The following is a 23,017-nucleotide window of genomic DNA, read 5'->3' as shown; positions in this document are numbered from 1 at the left end:
CTTCAACAAGGCAGAGACAGGCCAGGTCTCGATAAACACAACAAATATAAGGTGCAGGCAGAGGAAATAAGCAGAAGCTGTAAAGACAGCAGCAAAGTGAAACAAATTAGACAAGCTTGCATACAGTCAGCGATCTGGGCCGAAGACAATGCACAACGTTACTGCCACAATTAGAAGCAAATGCTCCTCGTGTAACAAGAAAAAACACGTTTTAGCCGTAAACAGCACGACTACGCGGAGTTGGTTGATATTCTATAAACAGCACATACAACAATTAAAGCAGACACATTACTTGTGTCATCTGTCTCCTTGCTGTTTCTACAATATCGGTCACGGTTGCTAAGCTACGCACATGATCTATGAACGAAAGCAACGGACGTGCATATAAAGCTTGGTGAGCCGATTCATACTAATATATATATGTTTAATTTTGAAAGTTCCCGAAAAGTGATAGTAGCAGCAGCAGTAAAGTGGTTTCGTTTACCAGCTCGCTCACAACGTACGCATTGTATGATTTAAGAGCAAGCTTTAGCTCGGGCCCAACTCCAACGCGGCCTATTCAAATACATGTAAAAACGCAAAAACGTTTTTCTGAGATAACCCCTTGACCGATTTTGATGAAATTTGTTGCATTTGAAAGAGAAAGTTAAATTCTAGTGACTGTTGGAAGCGGAATTTTGATTTAGGGCTTGAATTTTGTTTAAAAAATTTTCAAAGATAGAGACGTTTGAAAAAAATAGAAGCAAGAAGTTTACAAGCTAATAGCTCTGCATCAAGAACAGATATCACGATTCTGTAAACGGCATCCATTAGACCATTCAAAGCGGACAAATTTGATATGTCAGTTTACATCTTACGTGAACCTGTTACGTGGTTTACGAAGGTTCTGCAAAAGTTGTAATTACACATTACTCCATTTTTCGAGGTTCATGTGTAACATATCAATTTTGTCCGCTTTAGATGTGTTATCAGGTACAATTCACAGAATTTCGATATCATTTTTTCTTGCTGAGTTACGGAGTTGTAAACTTGATAGTTTCGTTTTCTGAAAATTTGCGATTTTTGCCAAATTTTTATAAAAATTTGACAACCTAAATCGAAAATTCGAAACCAACAGTCACTAGATTTTACGCTTTTCTTTTTAATGCAGCAAACCCCGTCAGATTTGGTGCAATGGTTGCCGAGAAAAACGAATTCTCCTTTTACATGTATTTAGATAGGAGCACCCGAGCTAAAGCTTCCTCTTAACTCCACGGCTCGCAAAGGAGCTACTAAGAAGCTTTAAGTGAAGGAAATACGCTTTCGTTATCTCACTGCAACGAATGATAAGCCTCTGACGCCCATACCGCGGTCAGCATGCAGTGAGAAAGGTAATTAAATGCAGCAATGCGCTGCATGGGTAAATAAGAAGGGCATAGCGTAGTCATCCTATAGAGATGGAGAAAAATAGACTTAAGAACGCGATAAACATTATAGGACGACATCCACGCTAGTTGAGTGCAAGCATTTCTGGCGCGTGGAAGATGTCGCTGTTTTTTTTTTTTTTTTTTGTTCATTTTTTTACATCGGTGCAACGCGTAGGAACTGCAGTGTTGAAGGCACGAACGAATAAATTATACTGCGATCACTGCGGGACCTGCGACAACCGTTTCGTGTTCCTTCGAATTTCGAGATCACATCGACCACAGCTCGAATGCGCAACCGGTTTTTTACGTGTCACCAAGAGAACGGGTAATCGCACAACACTTACCGTTGCTCCAAGTACGTCGCGGTAGCACCAGCAGCTGGGCAACAATTGTCATCAAACCCTGACCCACCGCTGTGTCCGCAACGTGAAGCTTCTAAGCATTCGCTAAAAACTAAAAGCGGACCACATCCATACGTACGCGCGCGAACGAGACGCAAGCCATGCCGCCTGAGTTCGAGAGTAGTTATTTCATAAAAGCAAAAACAAACAATAATGTGACGTCAAATCTGGTAAAGTCAACTTGTCCTCCTTTCTCACCTTCTCTCAGCTAACGCATGCGCAGCGACCACGGAGCCCTCGGGGGCGATGTTCAGGTGTAGGACAACGACTGCAGCGCCAGAGTTCCCTCTAGTAATTTTGTAGGAAACTCTATGGTCTAGGGAGCCGCGCGTTGCACCAGTCTTTGCCATAATGTTGTTTCCTGCTAATGTGGGTGGATGAATGCTATGAGTCTCCCCTTTGGAACGGGGCAGTGGGTTGCGCCACCGAGCTTTTGCTATTATACTGCTTAATGCTCTACCTGGTAAAAAAAAAAGAAAAAAAAACACACTGAGTTTTCGTAAAAAAATTTTCTGACCTTCTTGTATAAGTAGTGTCATCTGCCGAGCCACCAGGTAAGTTCCATGCGCTGCCGCTTCTTATTTTCGTACCACTGTGGACGGTACACTTTCCCTTCTCTAATGTTGGTTCTTTATTCTATGCCATGGCTGTGTACAGTGGCGCGTTCGCGTCACCACGCGAGACTCTCGAACCGAAGCGTGCCCGCAAAATGGAGGACCCCTCTTCGTCAGCAGCGACGGGGTCTCCACGAGCGCGGCAAGGCGATCATGATGGCGTCGACACTAGCGAAGACGTTGGCCGCGGAGTCCTGTGCGACGAAGTCTGCGACGAAGAAGAACTCTGCTCCAAGGCGGCCGCTGACTTCCTCTCCCTGCGGTCCACGAGTGCCGATCCGTTCCAAGATGGCGAAGAGCCCTTGGACGATGCCGTATACGGCCGGAACGGCGAGTTTTTGCTTTCCAAGAAGCCCGACGAGTGGACGCGCGGCGACGCGCTCGCGAACCTTGTGTTTGAGCTGCGGGCAGACGACGAACTGTTCGGGGGAGCCGAGCGGCTGCTCTGCGTCCGCGATCTCTTCGAGACGGGCAAGGAAGACGCTGTCAAGGACCAAGAGGCCGCCGATCTGAGGAGCGTGGATGCCGAGCCCTCCGACGAGCCACAAGTGGCGCCGACGTTCATTTCAGGTGAAGCACCGCTTGACACTGGGGTGCCTCGATGGCAGAGAGACGGCACCATCGAAGCACCCTAGCTTGATGGTCCTTCTTGCAGCGGCACGTCGAGGTTGCACGAAATGCCGCGGGGGAAAAAAAAAAAATGCGCGCGAATGCTGGTACGCGCTCATTCGGCCGCATTTAGATGGAAAGTGGCAGTGATGCCGTTATCTCTCGAAACTGTTTTCGTTTACATTGGAATGTAATGGGTGGCCTTTGGGAAGGCATCGGACCTCGACTATATTGCTATCCACGGGTATTTGACCGCGCGGATCGCGCGGCGGTCAAATATCCGTGCGCTGAAGCGGCGATTTGTGGCTGACATTCGCGGGAAGGCAAGCACAGCTTACGGCAGTACGTGCAGCTAAGATAGCTCTATGCGCGCCACCAATGTGGCTAGAAAATGGAGCTATCTGCAGCGGTGCTGATAAATCTGGGCACTGCATTTAGTTACGTTCCGTAATTCGGAAAGAAGAAACTAACGTAGTGCATGAACATAATGTGGGCAATTCCATATCTGTTATGAAGCGAATATTGACGCGTATGTGTGTAATAATTCTTGCTTTATCATAGTATGTGACAACTTCTGCCAGTTACGGTCGACACAAGGACAGAAAGGCATGCAAGTCTGAGTTCGGACTGATTGTTCGTGTGCTTTGTCTACCTCTCTCTACACTGCCTAGCTTATCATCATCAGTGTACAGAGGGGTTTACTGTTAAAGGGAACACGTGAGCGCAGAGCTTGTCAGGATTTTGCTCTCTCGCAAGGGTACGATCGGCTAGATTTACTGCAGATAACTTGTGGTTGCTAGCTCTGACTCCTTTGGATACACCTGTGCAGTGCACTGTCATTGCTTCCGCAGCCACTTGTGCCAGCAAAGTGTTCCCTTTAACAGTGGACCACACTGTAAAATGTGTCTAAGTTTCTACTTTTGCTCACAGGTTGGCAGTCTCAATGACAGAAAAAAAAAAGGCTTTCATCATTGCTAGTTTCCACATGCTTTTCGAATCTCCTGTGATAATACCCTGGTCACATAGGCACTTTCGTTCACGTTGGAGCCCGATTGGAGTCGAATGTCTAAACTGACATTAGTTTCACAAATTGTGCAAAGGAGCCAGCCAAGATAGAGAATATTGGTGCCAGTCAGTCTCAATTGCAAGGAGGAGTGCTCATGTGACACCTGTATAAGACTGTTTAGGGTAACATTTTAAAAGGGCCCTCAAACACTTCAAGGTATGATTTTTGGGTGACAGATTGCGTAGATTGAGGGTTGAGAGGCAAATGCAATAAGAACTGCAGCGATCGATGTATGCAGTCCATAGTTGTTCGGCCGAGAAATTTCAAAATACCAAAAAGTAAAAAACTGTGCCCTCAACTTAAATTTTGTGTGGTATTCTGACGTAACCCTTCACTGCCAATGGTAAGTGTTGTATTAGTGGAAGTTTGCACTCCATGGTTGCCTACATGTTCTTGTGTGTCTACCCTTTCCTTCATGCCACGCATGTTCTTTGTGCTCCTTAAATCATGTCATATGTGCACCAGCTAGGCCTTCTAAAAGTTCTTTTTGTGCATATTCTACACTCACGGACTCTGGTGTGCTGATGCTGTTATCATGGTACAAAAAGTGCCTGCGGCATTCTAGTACATTTTATGTCTGCCACTACTGGTCGAGCAATCTGGGACTGCTTGTCACTTCATTTCAATACAGCATCACAAACAAGAAACGTGTGGAAACAATGAGGAAGTGATGCCACAAGGCTGCTCACGAGCATACACAAGCTTTTGTGCTAAAGAGGCCATGGGTATGTCGCTATACCAGACGGGAAAGAACAGCCAGCACCACTACTGTTTTTTGCAGTTCTGTGTTTTCTTTTAAGATTGTGTTTGTTTGTGTTAATATAAAAAGCACAGCAAACAAAAAATAAAATCTTAATTTTATCATGTTTTGGCTGCAGTACAGTAGTTATCTGCATCTTTGTTTTAGCTAGTTGTGGAGGAGCAAGGGGTGGTGCTTTTGATGCTTCTGGTGAACGCCACTGGGCGATGATGCGATCTGCAGCGATGTAGTGATTTCTTTGCATCATTGAAATGTTTCGATATCTGTGCTTTCGCCTACGCTAAAAACATCTCCAACTGTCTGTCTAAGCAACCTGCAACAGAAAGACAGTGACTTTAAAAGTGTTTGAGGTCCCCTTTAACAGACAGCATTTAATGTCAATAGTGTGCAGACAGGGACAAAATAATTGGGGATCTGCAAGCCTGTGCCAAACTGCATTCTTGCATGCTATGACGAATCATGTCGAGACGTGGCATTTCATGCGCACATCCTGCTCATGTGCCTGCTATTGTGTCCACTTTTTGACAGCCTCCTGTCATAATCACTGATTGCAGAAGATTATGCTAGGAGAGTGGTGTTTGTTTTGGCTAGCGAAGAGTGCAGTGCATTGTCACGCGTCGCAATGTTTGAAACAGACATCATTCTCCTAGTGCGATCTGCAATCATCACGATTTCGACAGCAGGCTGGAAAACGAGCAGCCACAGCATGAAAGGACACACAATGACAAGTCTTGACACACGGTGCTCGCCTCATAGAGGGCACAAGAACATAATTAGGCACGCACTCATAGATCCCATATTTTGTCACTAAGTTTTGCTTCATAGCTGAAGAGAGCGGGGCTAAAATGAGACCTCGTTGATGCTGCATCATTTTTTTGATGACAGTGCCAATGCAAAGTACAAAAATAGAGTGAAGTGACATCCTCTGTACTTCTTGGGTACCATCGAGATTAAACTCTGGATGAATCCTATAACCTTGAGATGTCCTACATGTTCAAGGCATCATCTCTGTTCACCTGTAGAATTCCACCCATCCATTTTCTTGCTTCATGATAGTGCTTTCTTTTGCCTTCAACTTAACATGTCCAAACAAGGTTAGCTTTAACTAGCGCTTTGGCGTCTGTCTTGTGTCCTTTCTTCTGTACTCGTCTTTTGTGCTGTGCAGACATGTGGCTGTTGAATGACCAGCTCACCCAAGCTTCCACTTTTATCTAGCTTTAGCTCTACTTTTTGTTTTAAATATTTGCATTCATTCTAATAATAATGATTATTGGTTCAGTTAAATGTCCATGAAAAAACTCAAACCTTATTGTGAACACCAGGGCAGCAGTATAGTAGCGATGCCTTTCGCTCGATTCTATGTGCAGTATACACCAAAAATAAGGATATTCAATGAAAAGAAAAATTTGGCAGAACCCACCTCACGAAGACTTTCACTGTTTGTGCAATTAGCAGTGAGCTTGACGTAACATTTCCGTGGAAACCCGCAATGTGGAGAGAAGTATTTGATTAAAGGAAACTGAGACATCGACCCATCATAGCAATTGCTACAAAGGAAACCCATATGGGTTCCTCGAAAGAAAAGCCTCGCAGTTGAAAAAAAATTTGTCCTGGTCCAGAACTCGAACCCAGGCCACCGCCTTTGTAGCAGTTGCTACAATTGGGTGGATGTCTTAGATTAGCAGTGAAGTAGTGTAGTGATACTGCTGTGTATCACTACATTACTTCAGTAGCAAAATGTGTCATGTATGAGGCATGTGTGCAGCCTCGCACTTCAATGATCTTTGTCATATCATTGATGTCATGCATATTCTAATATATGTCCAGTTAAATTAATGGCAACAATTGCGTGACATGCGTCTCATGTCTTGCTATGTCTTTTAGGTACGTCAAGCATATCCTGATATACAGAGTGTTTCAGCGAACAATCAAAAATTCTTAAAGGTTGCCTGTGGCAGATAGCACAATTCTAGTTCATGTCTACTCGAAGCGGCGAACACTATTTGCATGAAAATTGAAATGCATAATTGTCTAATTAACAAAAATTAACCAATTCACTTTTAACTAATTGCCATGTGGGCCGGCCCATATTGCGATTTATGGATTCTAGTCGTGGAGTTCACAAGGCAGATCCACTTGGAATGAATTTTTAGCATGACACCAGTTCAGAGATATTAAATCCTGAACTTTGCAGAGAAATGCACAGGCGTTCCAGTTACTTCGGTGCTTTAATGCGTAAAATGGTGTTTTGTTGAAAGAGTACTGACACAGAATTTTGAAGTCGAGTTAACGTGTGAGATCGGTTTATGTTGGCACACACGCATCGTCTGCAAAATATCAATGGCGAATATAGCTTAGAACATACTTATATCAATTTTAAAGTAGGTGCGCGCAGCCAACTGCAAAACACAGCACCTCGCGGCATGGACATCCAGAAAGGATTCTAAACAACCGGGAAAACGCCACGTCACGAGTTTGCGCCGCCGCCGCCGGGGCAGGCCCTGCGAGCAAGTTGCTCGCTGCTCCGATCGCCCCGGTGTTTTTTTGCCATGACAGCAGCACAAAAATCGGCCAAAATTTGTTTCTGACACGAAATAACTCGTACAGTAAAGTGACCTCGAAAGTGTGCATGTTATAAAACATAGCGCAAAATAGCCATCGTTGGCGTGATTCTGACTCGTAAACGGTCAGTGCGGCCGCCGCTGCAATCGTCTCTGCGAAGTGGCTCGCCTGGCTGACGTGTTTTCTCATCGCCACCAACGGCGCCGGGAAAACTAATTGTATTGTCACTTATGAGTAACATAAGCGTGCATACGTTGATTGTGTTCACAAATATAGGTGCTTTATTACAAGCTGCGGACGGATTGCAAGGGCCGTCGGCCTCGGATGTGATGGCCAGAGACCTAGGGCTATACTGTTTCCCAGCAATCACCAGTTCGCCTGGCTTGCATGCTCGCTACCGCCAGCGTTGATGAGCAGAAGTGGTCCGAGTTTGTGCGCGCCGCTCGACACTTAGAATGCACCCCGCTGAAGTGCAGCCAGATTTGCTTGTTACATTTCGAGCGTGCCTGGTATAAACAAAACCGGCTTAGCTGAGAGCAGTGCGATGATCTTCCACCAAGACTACGTACCCCGAAGCCTGTTGCTGTGCCTACTTTTACCCCACCTTGTGTCCTGCTCTGGAATGTGCTTCATTCCCAAAGCGCCCGCATTGAATGGTTCGTACTACTTGTAGCAGTGCGTATGCATCACGAGTTTATAGGGGAGGTCGTGGTACGCATATTGACAGCTGTCGCTGTCCCAACTTTCCGAGTCGCTACTTTGTAGTGGATAGCTGCGTGCCCATGCTTATATCTTCATTCTGATCAAGGGACCCGTACGGGCCCGAAACGTCTGTTCTTTATTTTTCTTTTATTCTTGGCGAGTGCAAGTTTTTTTGGCACCAATATGTTTCCTTGCCAGACGAGTTTTCGCCGAAAACTTGACTATGACTTTGTAGTGGATCCATTCAAAAGTGGTTGGCCACGTCTAAATACGACGGCGACTCCCGCCTGCAGGAAACAGTCACCGCTGGAGGATGAAAACGAGGATGACGATGATGGCGAGGACATCGCAAAGCACGAGCAGGTGTAGCAGATGTACTAGCCACACGAAACTCGCGCACCGGCCAGCGCCCGTCACAGTTTTGTGTGATCACGTGCCCATCTGAGTTTACATTCCTTCTTTGGCCCATATCGTTGCTCTCTAATATGGAAACTTGGACTGTTGGCCGCTACAAACAAGACTGCAAATAATTACCTGTCCCACTCTAGAGCAAATGATGTTTCATGCCATGATCACTGGGGCATTAGCTACTTATTGCAGCAGAAAAAACAAGATCGAAAATTTTTGTGTCGGTACTTCTTTAAAGGGACACTAAAGGGACATACTAGGTTAACGTGGACTGTTTAAACGGACCCTGAAACGATTTTGACGATATTGTACAAACGTACTGAGTCGTTAGAGTAGGTCCTTCTGATCATTAATTGACGCATATAAGCGCTCCGCGTAAAGCATGTAATTTATTATAAGATTTTAAAAATGTACATTGCTTCCGTTCACAGCACACTGCTCGGCTGAATTTTCAGCCGCCCCTACCCATTTGACGTAAATTGCCCTAATGATGTCAGTAGGGCGAGCTATCCGGTTGGCAGCCGAGGGCGCGTCATCGATAATTTTTCCACGTTTATGCTGAACAAATGATGTTCGTAATAGTTGGAATGTTAATTTGTTTCTACGAAAAGAAAGTAACAGAAAGAGAATGCACAAGAACAATTTCTCACTACACTTAAGCTCTTCCCGCACACAGCAAAGGTCTTCTGCTTGTGTTACAACGTGCTCCGTCTTTGATGAGAGCTCCGCCATCGGTGTCGGTCTGTCTTTTCGTGAGCGCTATGATTTGACTTTGTTGCGTTGGGGACTGCAAACGTTGCCACTGGAAATATGACAAGCTGCGACATCGTGTCCCTCTGCAAGGCAGCAGATGATTGGAGTGGCTGCAGCGCATCGGACTTTCGGTGTCCGATCGGCGCTAGGATTTGTGTGTTTGCGGCCGCCACCTTACACCGGAGGATTGTCACCACAGTAGTGTTTCGAAAGTCAGGTGTTCGGGCAAATGCAAGCGAGGGCACAGGACCTGGCCGCTTGACCATACCGTTTCACGGGATGAGCTGAAGTGCCAGCGTGAATCATCTGCACGGTGCAGCCACCCGTTGGCACAGAACTCAACCAAACACAGTAGCAGTAACGAAGTGTATTCTTCTTTGCTGCTGGTGTAAATTTCTTGCAGGAACATATCTTTAACATGCTGTTTTTGTAAATATTTAAGATGTTTTACACTTGGTTAGAGCCATATTAGCTCTTTGTTTGGCTAGTTAAGCTCTGCGCCAACAGGTGGCTGGACCGTGCAGACCGATCAGGCTGCTCACGTACGTGTACGCTAAAGTTGCTTCATCAGCTTGAGTTTATGCCTCCACCCATCCGTCGAAACACCAAGCTCGCCTGTGGTTTTCGGAATACCAAACACAAATCAATACGGCGACGGAATGCTCACAACAGAGGCTGCTTTGATAGCTGTCACTTGGGGCTGACTGCCAAGCAGCTGGCGGAGAGTTTGGAGAGGCTTTGCGCGCTCGCTTCTAGAGAACCACAAGTAGACGACACGACGTTCCATCGTGACACAGAGCCAGTAAAGGCGGTGCTTAGCCCCGATCACTCGGCGAACGAGTTGAGGAGAAAATCCATGGCTATGAAGGGGGGTAACTTGTAATTGTCGGTAGCTCTCTTAATATGAGATGCTTCACACAAATTGTGGTGCGTGTGATTAACTTTAGCTTTTCCCTACGTGTCTACAAAATTTGTCCAAACCGTTTCAGGGGCCCTTTAAATTCCAATCCAGAAACCTTGCAACGCTTGTTTTGCACCATGAAAAGACTAGTTTATGAGAAAACTGCATCTGAAGGGTCCGAATGCCTTTTTCGAAATTCACATCTCCCGCCACCCAACCAGGGGAGTGGCCATGTTGTATATGCCATAACCACCCTTTGCTGCCGTCAGTGAGTAAAACAGCGCCCGACAGACGGTGGTACCGAGCCAAGCCAGAGCCGTGGATTCGCTGCTGCAACAGGGGCCAAATCTTATAACGGTTTGGAAGGGGAGTGGTTAACTTGGCCTCATCTGATTGGACAAAATTTGCATTGTGTCAGAGTCCGCCAGAGACAGCGAGGCGGCACTGCAAGTTATGATCACGTCACGCATCTGTCAATCATTTTCAAAGTGAACCTGTCTTTGGCTAAGAGCAGAGCCGGCAAAAGGGTAGTCCGCTTTGGGTTCCGTTGCTGTGGCTTGGCTGTTGACTTGTGACCCTGGCCGGTCGTGGGACCCCGGAGATACATGGGCATTGCACGCGTGTGTATTGGTTGCTTTGGAAGGTATTACTTGCCTTTGTCGTCTGCTTGGCGTTGCTCTTTCGGTGTCGCCCACGGCCGGAAGTGCAATACGCATTTGAAGAAATGACAGATAATGATTTGCACCGCCCGTGTTGGCTTTCTAGTTGACCTTTTCCAGGCTACGCTATCAACTAGAGGAGACTTGGGTACAAGCGTACCAGTGGTCATTCCACGCAGAGGAAGGAATTGCGCACTGTAGTTCAATCACCACCAGTCTGCAGCTCCCAGAGGTCGGTTGGAAGCGAAGCATTCATCGGAATGGTCTATATCTTTGCTGCCAACACTGTCCACGAGGTTGCTCTTGCAATTACTGTGTTGGTCAGTAGAAGGGCTGGGCCAGCTTTCCCCTGGCCGCCACTTCAAAGCCAATGCCAAGGAGATATTTGCATGGTGAGATCGAATTCCCAGCGCTCGCAGATCGCCGTTCAGCAATCAGAAGGGTTCAACCTAGGCTGGTCCAGCACTTCCTTCGTTTGGCTGATAAAACTATACAGTCAGGACGGGAAAATAATAGAGAGTTTTAGTTTAGGGGACTGAAGCGGCATGCATACACAAGAACTAGGGGCCACGGTACTGTGCATGCGCGAACCGCTATGTCCGGGTCTGCGCATGCGCAGTACCGTCGCCCCTAGCTCTTGTGGACGCAAGCTGCTTGTGTCTAAAGCTCTCTATTGTGCAGATCTCTTATTTGACTGCCCCTTTTTCACTAGTTTGTGGGTGCCAAACTTTGTTCCTCAATTTCACGGCACAGCGCGCGCACCGTCAGTACCATGTTCTTCGATTTTACTTCGTGCAGGCAATGCAGGGCCCGTATATCGTAATGTTAGATTTCAAGTTCCATTGCTTCTATGACGCGCCGCGAGGCCAATCGCAGGAATAGCGGCAACGATTGAGTCATGTCCGATCCGGTGATGAAGGGTGAAAAAAGAAGGAAAATTGATATATTCAGCTAGTAAAGGTGGCCCTAAGAACCAGTTCACGGTTTCGTCGCACTCGCTACTTAAGAAGTGCTGGCAGTGTGTTCCTGTAGGCTGCAGCGCGAAAGCTCCTGGTAGCAGGGGACATAGCGCTGTGCTCTGCCAACTCATTCACGCTTGCGGTACCGCCTGTCGGCTGAGAATGGAAAAGAATGACAATAATAAATACTTTAGAACTTGCCGTATAATGTTTAATTTATATTTGATATTGAATTAGCAAGCAGAAACATTCTGCAGTTCCTCAGTGGCACCCTCTCATCTATTGGTCGTGTCCTCCCCTTCTTCCACCACCGGCTTGGGAGTAGCGCATTTAGTGACGTAAGCGGCAATGTTGACTCTCAGCTTGGCTGTCAAGAGCTCATGTGCCTTGAAATTTGTGCCGGGAAACGGAGTTTCACAAAGTGCAATTTTTAGTTTTCATCAAGATGACGAAACGTGACGTGGGGCTGCAAATGTTAGCGTCTAATACATTTTTGGGGTCCTTGGCAGCTGTATTGTGACGTTAGCGCTTCAAAAAGAAAGTGAGTGGTAGCGTATAGAAGCCATTGCAATGCATCTGCAATTTCGCGAATATGTGGTGGCCATGGTGGTGGTGATCCAAGATAGCCGCCAAGCCAGCTTGCTGATTGGCTGAAGGAATATGCTGTGGGGAGTGTCACATGAAGGGCCGTTTCGTAGGCGTCAGTTTGACGTTGCGTGACATTGCACTGGGCCGCCATTGCAGAGATTTTCCGCCATAATTTATGGTGCGACGAGCTGCGTGAATTATGCTAATGAGCAGCCATATGCAATGGTGGCTGAGAGGAATGCATATCACCACACTTTCCTCGTTGTTTGGCGCCATGAAAATCTTTTGTTCATAATGCGTGCTCATAGTATTTGCATTGCTCACGGGTAGTGTTGGCATCTGTGTTTTGGGCCATCATTTTTTAAAAGAACGATTTTATAGGAAATAATATTGGTTGAACATAGCAAACTTTTTGCAACGTCGTCCACTTTTCCCTGCTGTGATTGTATTGTAATCAAGGTTAATGCCTTTTCACACAATGGCAAATTATGACAACGGCGTCTTTTTAATTTATAAAAAGCAATGTGCGTAAGGCAGTGCCTTGAAGTTTCGTCACGCGGTGTGAATAACCAGTGAACTGAACAAGAGATGACAGTGCCTGCGTCGCACAAGTGGATACCTCTGGTGCACGCCATGCTATCGGTGATATTCGGCCGTTTCTCAGCCAGCCGAGTTGGGCTGAGTCACTTGCGTTTTGCGAAATAGCGATAACATGGCCTAGAACATGGGCTCATCACCACTGGTAGGTCGTGTATGTTGTCTCAAGGCAGAAAACAAGTGCATTCGCACCAATGTACGATCACTCATTCCGTTTCCCGGGTACACGCATTTTAGCTAATGTTGCAGACGACAGCTTGTAGGAAGCAGATGATGGAAGCGAGAAGCGTTTTCGACGGAGTAATCGTTGGCTTTGAGCTAGCTGCTTTCTTTTTACTGAGGAGGAAAACTGTTTTTCTTTATCTGCGCCATTTTGTATGTGTCGTGTCTACGTCACGCCTCGTATAAAATGGTGGTATGTCCAGAATAGAACCCCAAGTTGCGTAGACCGTTCGGGCATCCCGCATCATTACAAGGAAGTTTAATTATCTGCTACTTGCAGTTTGTGCGAGTTTCACGAGCGAGCAAAACCAGCGCAGCACTACGCGGTAACGAAACTAGTGAAACGTAAAAGTGTGGGCGGCCCGGAGTCAAGCGAAAATGAAACATTTCCCCTGCCCGTGTTATTGTCAAGGGTAATTTCAATTAGTGCTTGTTGCTAAAAAATGAAATAGAACTGGACAAGTAGCATTTTATTTCTTCTTATAACACAAGGATGTTTTTTGCAATGAGTGGTTGAGTACTAGTGACAGAATTTAACTGAGGAGGGCTTTCCTCATCGGGTAAATACTTGAATGTCCCAGGGAAGTCTCTAAGCGTGACTTGCATTTACGTTAATTTCTCTATTATTAAGGCTCTGCTTGTGATAATATTGATGCCCTAGAGATTCTCGAGCACTAATCTATCACTTTAGCTTGACTTAATATCTTCCTTTAGTGTCCCTTTAAGAACGTAACTGGAACGCCAATGCATTTCTCCCCAATGTTTGGGAATTAATATCTCAAAACTGGTGTCATCCTGGTCCCAAGTGGATCCGCTTGGGAACTGTATTGTAAATTGCAATATGGGCCATACGTTAAACATTAAAAGCTTAGTGGTATTTTTAGTTACATTTCAATTTTCTGTGCAAGTAATGTCTGTCTCTTCGTGTAGACCAGCTCATGAACTACAGTTGTGCTATCTGCCACAGACAACCTTAAAAAAATTTTGAAAGTGTTCGCTGAAACACCCGGTATATATCCAGTTCACCATTCATTGACGTGTGTTGCCTACAGGAAACGTACCAGAAAAAATTTTTTTTCTTCTTGCGGAGTTACGGGGGTTGAGTACGAAGTTATTGACTAAATATATTTGGCTATTGCTGAATGACCAGCAGTAAGCATCATTTGTTGGTTTACCCAGGATTTTTTTTCGGGGGGGGGGGGGGAGCAACCCAAGGTAAACTTTCTGAGCAAATGGGGGGGAACCAAGAAATAAAAAAAATAACCCAAGAACAAAACCCAAGAACAACCCAAGAAATAAAATCCACAATCGAATTCGGAATCAGCGGCGTCTAATTAATCAATCTTCATAACACACGCTAGTTGAGAGAAGGCGATAACTGCAGTCACTTCTAGCTTGCGAACTTCCGGCGTTGCCACGAATCGAACCCAGTTTAATGCTAGGTTAGAGCTGTCGCTTCGATGGGTGCCGCCATGTTTGCTGACGCAAAGCTTTTGGGGCCGCTATTTTGGCTCCGGCTAAATCGGTGAAATAGCGTTCTCAGCGCAAAACCTAAACGCAGTTTGCGTCTCGCGCATGCGCAGTGGCTTTGACGCTATTTCTTTGGGGCCCCTATTCTAAAACTCTCTATTGAATCAATCGGAAGAATCTCTGAACAGGCTGGTTGTTTCATCATGAACAGAGGTTTTTCAGTACAGACAAGAGGAGGACAGAAGGAATCGCACTCATGCCCAGCACTGACTTGCGATGTAGGTGATCATGGTTACAACTATGGTTTTCTCTGCATATGTGGAGCTGTAATCAAGTGCTTCATCTTTAAAGGAAAATGAGACATCCACCCAATCGTAGCAGTTGCTACAAAGGAATGTCTACATTGTCTCATTTCTTCTTAATTACTTCCTTCCACCGTGCGAGTGTCTGGAGAATTATTACGTCTAACTCTTGCTTCATCTTTGTTCTGAAAACATATGTTCACAATAGTCAGACTACAAGGCCTGGGGATATCACGTATGTCTGTGTGCGGTTTAATGTTGCATGTGCAGAGAAAACTGTGGTTGTAAATAGAGGTAGCCTAATGTAAACTTTTCCAAATAGGAATAGTAAGTATTGACTATCCAAACGCAGACGCCTATACTTTTAGCAGGAACATTTATTTTGATATAGTTAAGTACAACGTTTGTACTGGCTAGTGAAAGAAACACAGCCAAATATAACAGACAATTCAGGTAAGTTTTAAACACAGGATCACTAATTGTCATTAAAAGATTGTTGTTAAAAACAATAATAGTCCTTCAACATTTTTATAGCCTAGTTGGAAACAAGCTTTCCAATGCTGCCGTTCGGCCTTGGTGTGACGGTAACAATGTAAAGTGCTGAAGCAGACGAGGACAGTAGAGGACACCAGAGAAGAACCAAGAATGAATACATGTAAATACCGTAAGTACTCGTGTAATGACAGGTTTTTTTTCCCCAAGATTTGGGGTGAAAATTGGGGGTGCAGCCATTACACGGTGAAAAAGATTTTTTTTCCATAAATATTTTCAGGGGTACTTGCCCTTATTGAACTACAGTACTCGCTTGTACTGGCTCTCGCTATTCTTGGCTATTCCTGTAGCACATCGCCTGCCGGCTGGAATAAGTTGTGGCATCCCACAGACCAGCTACGGCAGCCATCTTGGAGGCAGCCACTAAATCTTGGAGGCTGTGCTTTTGCTACCTGAAGGCACCGAAACTTGGCACGGTTGCCTTGTTCTGCGACTGATAAAAAAAAAAAAAAAAAGCTTCGCAGTTCTTGCACCACATGTCACACTGCCAACTTTCTCAAAAATCAAAGGGTGTGGCTTATACACGGGTAATTTTTAAATATGTTGTTGGGGGGATTTTTTTACAAAGTTCTGGGTGTGGCCATTATATCAGTATGTATAGTATAACTTGCGTGCATCAAATGTTTTATATCAAAGGTCAACATTTCAAAAAGAAAAAAAGAATGAATGGTTCCTGTATTACTGACTTTCCAAAAGTTCTAAGAAATGATTGTTGAAAAAAATAGCAAATTTTGGAAGAAAAGAAAAAGCTGCTCTTATACTTAGTGTGCCATAGCCACTTGTAAAAGGGCCCATTGCAGGAGAAACACTCTTTGTAGGGTAAAAATAAAATGGCTACGTGGCTAGACTGCAAGAAATAGTAAATTGCAAACTGCAAGCAAAAAACAGGTTGTCATGTAGGCTCTTGCCGCAAATCCAAAAACTAAGCTTGCATTACTGGTTTTGTTTTTGCATTGCTTCGAAAATTTGTCTAATTGTTTAACTTCTGATAAGTGGTGATCTTTTGTTTAGCGGACGGAGAATAGTAACCCGACTTATGACAGTCATACTTGACATAGGTGGAGGGAAAGAAGACACAGCGCAGCCTTTTGATAAATATTTGGTTAGTTTTGATATTTGAAAATGCCAAATAGTCCTTTTTTGAATATGAATAGTTAGTATCTAATATTTTAATGCATGAGCACTTGTGTAACTTCAAATTAATTCAAAGCTGTCCATTATAGTACATCACATTGGTTTTGTATGTTTCTGTGGGACAATGAATCCTGTCAATTTTATCATGCAGTTGTGAGAAAGGCAGTCCACACAGGTGGCTTGCAGGACGTGCAGAACTGGCACTATACAGCTGACATTGAATGGTAGTTCACAAGCTTATGTTTATATGAAAAAGGGAATTTCCATATTTTTTTCTGGATGCTAAAAGTATTCGAGCCAGTGTGCTGGTCACAAGCTTATGTTTATATGAAGAGGGGAATTTACTTTTTTTTTTTCTGGATGCAAAAAGTGTTTGAGCTGGTGTGTTGGCCTTGCGTGGAGGATGCACCGAGCAAAAGGTGGTGCACGTGTGTTAACCAGTGGAAAGTAAAGCAAATGTGGTTTAATAGCTGTGTTTAATCTGCATTATTTTCTTACATTTGCATCCACCACCTCTCTTGCCTGAGGAAAAGGATGGTGCCTTGCTACACAAGTAAGGCTGTGCAATACCTTTCAAGTGAATCAAATCGCAGAGCACGAGATTTTTCATGAGAACGGGCTGATTTTGCATGCAAGCTTTTCAGCAAAGCCATAGAAAAGATTGTATCCCTGGAAAGCAAGACTCCCAGGGCATTGTGTGGTACATGCAATATTGTAATCTGTTTTGTGGATCTTTGGGTGATTGCTAAACTTTTGTGTGTGACATTCTCTTTGAAGGTGCCCTTGCGTCAACGGTGCTCCGTCTTGGGAACCCGACCCCCAGTGCACCCCGGCGGCGCTTTCCTTGCACTCTCGAGGGTTGTGACCGAGTCTTTGAGCGGGGGCGTCAGCTGCGTGTCCACCTCCTCAGCCATGCTGCTTGCCGGCCCTTCAAGGTGAGACCCTACCAGGACTCATTCTTCTTGGCATTTTCCACATTCTCAGCTGATCACTTTAGGGGATACTTCTGCTTTTGTGATTGATCTGTGATACAGCTCCTGGCCTGCCACTAAACCACGCACAGGAAACTTGAGCTCTGAAAATGAGGCACACATTTAAGGGGGGAGTAAGGGATCATAACTAACTTTTTAATGTGTTAGCATTCTTAGGATACATCACACTTTCTGGAGGCTGTCTTTCTGCCTGTATTTGTTTGTTCTGCTATATTGATTCAATGCCAAGGGCTTTAATTGTTGACAGTAATCGCAAGATGGGTTCTGCCACAATTTTTTGTTTCTTGGTACACGGTGCTGAAACTGAACACACACTGCGAATCAAAATAAAAAGACATTTAAAATCTCATTAAGATACCTTAATTACTTTTTGTTTTATTAGTGTTTACAAGTTCCTTGCTTGTTGGAAGCCTGGCACAGTGATGAAACATACTAGGTGGCTCGAAATACTTTTGTTTGCTCAGATGTCTAATCTTCATCAACAGTGTTCCAATTTCTTTTTTTTTAACTGCCTTAATAATGTTGTGCTCAACATTATATGTGTATGACTGTTTCACTGCATAGTACAATCTAGTAATCGTGAAGATAGTGAACGTATGGCAGTCTAAAGAAGAATTTGAAGACTCTTAATGTAGAGCACAGTTTGTGGATTAAAGCAATACAAACAGGATCACACTCAGTGCACCCGTCATTCTGCTATGCTTTTCACGAGTGAGGTGGTCGACAAAAAAAAAAATACATTTGAAAAAATGGGCTGCAAAGTTATGCGAGCGGTGCACCTTTAATAAAACACACCAGGACTGTAGTATTGGCGTCATTCAGGGTGTCTACCAACCGGGAAAACTGGGAATTCTCAGGGAATTTGAATAGTCTGGAAATACTCAGGGAATTTGTGCTTTTATCAGGGAAAATTAGCTGTAACTTTATTGAAAGGGAACGAAAGTCGTGGTAATGCTGGCTCCAGTAACAGAGGAATTGCAATGAATCGTCATTGACGCTGTGTCATCGGCACGAGGTATTGCCAGAGTAGTTAACGACCGATTTTTTTAACATGCCTGATAATTCGCACAGCTTTGCGGCACCACCACGTACTCCATATAGTCAATCTATATTGCCCTGACTGCAGGTCTGGAATGGCATTAATCAAAGCTACCACTGCTGCCATTTTGATTATCTCGCCTCCTCGAACTGGCACTCTCGCACGCAGATCCGCTGGCAGCCGTAGCCACCACCGCGGCAACGTTAGGCCTAGCTGCTTCTACGTTCACTATTAAGCTTCTTGTCGTGCTGTGCTGTGTTTTTCATTGAAAGAATTCGCCGCTGTCAGCAATGGTACAGACTCAGTCTTTGTAATCCTTGCGATTGGCTTCAAAGCTCGCAGAGCGCAGCGCGTTCCATAATGCCAGTCTCCTAAAGTTAGCGTTGCCTTAGTACAGCTGTGTTACGCGATGAAGGATAAGCGTGGAAAGGGGCAATTGTCACGAGACACAGTAGGTATTCATTAATTACTCGCGTGCACCCCCGTCTCCTGTCACAGTACGAGCACCAATATGCCTAGTAAGTGTACTGGCAGGCCTTAAGAGCTTTTTCGGACGGGCCTGTGGCAATTTTAGCCCTTAAGGGCAGCTAAAGACGTGCATTAATTTTTTCCAGACTGCCCGATCTTTCGGATGTTTTTGCGGCCCCTAGGGAGTCCGAAAAATCGAACATTGTCTGTACAACTGACCAAGAGGATGCTTCAAATGATCCATGGGGTGAACGCGTAGCAGAAGGAGAATGAGAACAGAAAGGATCGATGCACTGAGGAATTAACGGGAAAGTAAACGTGCCGCCGCCTCTTTGAAAGAGCTTGAGCTCAAAAAACGAAGTGTTGGCTGACGCCGAGATGTAGCTGTCCCTCATTCAAACCAAAATAAACTCTTTAAAGCAGTGAAACCCAACACTGAGATGTTGTGTACGGGCTGAGAGTAAGTCGGGACAGTTGAGGTTGGCTTTCCAGCTGCTGAGAGAAAAATCTTTGTTGTGACAAGGTTCAGGCTTCATACCAATGAGCTTGCTATCAGTTGATAGAAATAGCTCATATTCAAAAATATTTACTTATGTATGCATCTACTTTTCCTTCGTATTTGAAAATGTTCGACTTGATTTAGAATGGGTTTTACTATTTTTTTCGCTGTGTCCTCTGTTCTTTCTTTAAATGAAATAGATATTACTCCTTACTATTTAAACTGGATTAAGTGATTTTTTTGTTTCAACATGCTTACTAGAGAGTGACAGCATCGAGCAACATGGTGTCAGCCTGTCTTGACATAAAACAAAATTCTGGCTCGCTCAGGGAAAACCTGAAAAACTCGGGAAATTTGGAAACGTCAACTTGGTAGACACCCTGGTCAATGCCATCGGGCATCTTCTTGGATCTCTGTGTTTGGTGGGCTTTGGATGCTCTCTGCAAGCGCTCTGACCCTCGAGCCCTTTGGAGTGCAATGACACTGAGATGTAAACCCAACGTGGCACACGTTTCTTTGGCTCCCTGAATTGTATTTCAAGGTTGCCTCATTCATTGCTGCCTTTACTGCAAAAAGCGAGGCATACTGATCCTATGAAAGCGTCGACCAAATAACAAGAGTGAATTTTGGGTCCTTCCACGACTCGACCAAGTGGACATCTGAAAGGCGTTGGTATTGACCCACTCTGCTCGTAGCTGGCCCCCTCTGCTGCTCTGTGCTTACACCAGCTGAAATTATGGGGTTAACTGTCTGTAGATGGTGATGTGTGGCCATTATCGCTGTCTGCATTTCACCAGCATCCTTGGTGGTGCTGCCGGGCTGTAGTAGTTGGTTAGCATTTTAATGAGGTCTTGTGTGGGCCCACCTTTCCTGCTTAGTGGCTTGCCTTTTCTTGGCCTTGCTCACAAGAGAGCAAAGTGCAGTCACCAGTGGCGTTTTTGATGTGGTGCCTTGCGCGCAACGGAAGACGGCGCACTTTCTCCCCGATTTCCTCACATGCACGCGGGACATTGAGTCGCCATCGTCGGCTCACCCTCGCACGCTTTCACTCGCATATGCACATGCAGTATATGGCGCGCGGCAACTAAATTATCACCCTTGGACTTTATCTGGAACATCATGCTGACGATGCCGGCATAAATACGCCTGCATTGTCCATGTAATTGCTTTCGCAATAATAAACCACAGTAGTTCTTAACTGTGGCTTCTTCTTATGGTCTGTTGGTGAAGTGCATTTCCAGGCACTTCATCCACACTGTCGAGACATTAAAAAAGAATGTATTGATAAAAAATGTCTTGGGCTACATTTAGAAATTTCGGACTCACTATTGCCAAATGCATGTTTTAGTGATTGCTATCACTAATTAAAAATCTACAGGCACTATTAACCAAAATTTGCATGCACTAGATGATATCAGCATCAAAGTGCTTCAAAATTCAGCTCAAGACGTTACTCAAGACATTCACGGTACAGCGCTCATGTTGGTTTATTATGTTTTGTCGTTTCGAAGTGCACTGCCATATTCCATTATTCCACCAATATGGAGATTGACCTGTTCCTACTGCTTCAAAATTAAATTGTATCGGCTTCAAGTTGCTCCAAAATGAAACTTAGTCTGCTCCAAGCTGTTGCAAAAAGCAATTTCGTCTGCTCCAGATTGCTCCAAAACGCAATTTCACTTGCTTGAAAATGACTTTGGGCAGTCCCACCGCTGGAGGCAGAGGCCCGTTCATTGAGCTTCCCAGTCTGTAGTGAGAAACTCTACAGGCCCTAGGAGGATATATAATTTATATCCGTTTTACTGTGGAGTTTGCCGTAGGAGGATGTCACATTCTAAGATTAAAGCTAAACTTTTTCTGTGTTTATTGGTGATAGCGGGGCTTGGCTAGAGAGCCACTACGATCAGAATCTCACGTGGTGCATAGTTAAGAGTGGTATTAACGAATGTGGTACATGGCGAGAGCCGCCACTTCGATGGGTGCCGCCATGTCGTTTCATGTAAAACTTTTGTGTTGAGATTGTGTCGCTGCCGAAATAGTGTCGCCAATACAAAGTGTATTTGCGTCTCACACATGCGCAGTGGCGCTGATGCAATATTCAAAATTTTTATTTGCGGCCCTTATAAGAAAATTTCCAAATGTGCATGGCATGACATGAGTATACAGTCGCCGACTGATTTTCCGGACTCCAAAAATTCGGACATGCTCGATTATTTGGTCTGCTTCGCGGCACCGCCATTCTCCCCATAGATCATAATGTATAACAACTGCCGAAAGTTCGGACACTTTGCAACCTCTCGTTTGATTTTACGGACAATCCTTGAGCCAACTCGATTGAGAGCACCATGCACCGACTCTGACCGGTGCATGGTTCGACCGATTTGATTTGACATGCTGAACGCCATTTTTGTTTTGAACGGAGCCTCCTTGCTGCCCCACGAAGTGGCACTACTGCAAATCCCCACTCATCATCATCGTTTCTGCCTGGTTCGATAGAGTGGCTCTACAGCAGTTCCGGTTACAGCTTAGTAAGCCATGTCAAGGCAATCCAGTAGCTGTTTCGTTTCTTCGCGCACGACGCTGCGAGTAGGCCACATTTTTCGTTTGTGCGACTAGTGCTGGCATGGTGGTGTTTGCTTTGTGTGCAGTGTCGAGGTTCCGGTGATCCAACGCGGCATACGGAACATCGCGTCAAGTGTCTAATGTCGCCGACTGCGCTGGGGAATGCCGGCAAGCAGGTTTAAGATTTGTCGCCTTCCTATGTGCTCCCCTACTGAGGCGGAAAATGTGACCTGCGCAGTGGTAGCATTGCGATTCCGGACACCGTCTCATTTGACGGTTTCACAGGTGCTGACACTGCTGTACTGACATGCGCAGAACTCAATGACGGCGAGATCGTTCGTCAGGTTTCTGCTGCACCGCCGGACGATGACTCTGAATGATGCACCATGTGCTACGCTGCCGTCGCATGCGGAGCGTGTACAAGCAGTGACTGTGCTTTCAGCCGCCTATACAGTCAGTGACTGAATTTTTGGACGGCCAAATTTTCGGACATGCCTGATATTTCGGACGTCTTCGCGGCACCGCCACGAGCCCCACAGAATCAATGTATAAGGACATCTGAAGTTTCGGACGCTCGAACCCCCCGCTGTCCAATTTTCCGGACTTTTTAACGGACGGAATGTCTTTTGGCTCCTCGCGCAGCGCCCTTGCAAAGGAAATCCACTTGCAGCCGAAGCATATCACTGCTTTGAACCACAACTAGCCGAATCTAGCCGTCACACACCGATTTGGTCTGGCCACGCTGGCTATGTTCATCGCCGCACTTCCGCCTCCGGCAGAGTTTCTGGAGTG

At 45.3% G+C, this 23,017-nt stretch overlaps 1 protein-coding gene across 1 annotated transcript in view; it reads left to right on the top strand.

The window, feature by feature from the left end:
* Positions 1–2,410: 2,410 nt before the first annotated feature.
* The window catches only part of LOC142566743 (uncharacterized), an 87,865-nt gene continuing 67,258 nt past the window's right edge, over positions 2,411–23,017 (top strand). The window contains exons 1-2 of the mRNA XM_075677618.1: positions 2,411–2,991; positions 17,443–17,600. Of these exons, the coding sequence (XP_075533733.1) occupies positions 2,451–2,991; positions 17,443–17,600 (699 nt within the window). The 5' untranslated portion in view covers positions 2,411–2,450. The remainder of the gene's footprint in view (positions 2,992–17,442; positions 17,601–23,017) is intronic.

This window comes from Dermacentor variabilis, unplaced genomic scaffold, assembly GCF_050947875.1.
Source record: "Dermacentor variabilis isolate Ectoservices unplaced genomic scaffold, ASM5094787v1 scaffold_13, whole genome shotgun sequence".
Lineage (NCBI taxonomy): Eukaryota > Metazoa > Arthropoda > Arachnida > Ixodida > Ixodidae > Dermacentor > Dermacentor variabilis.
The sequence above is the reverse complement of the archived record's forward strand: the minus strand, read 5'-3'. Positions and strand labels throughout refer to the sequence as shown.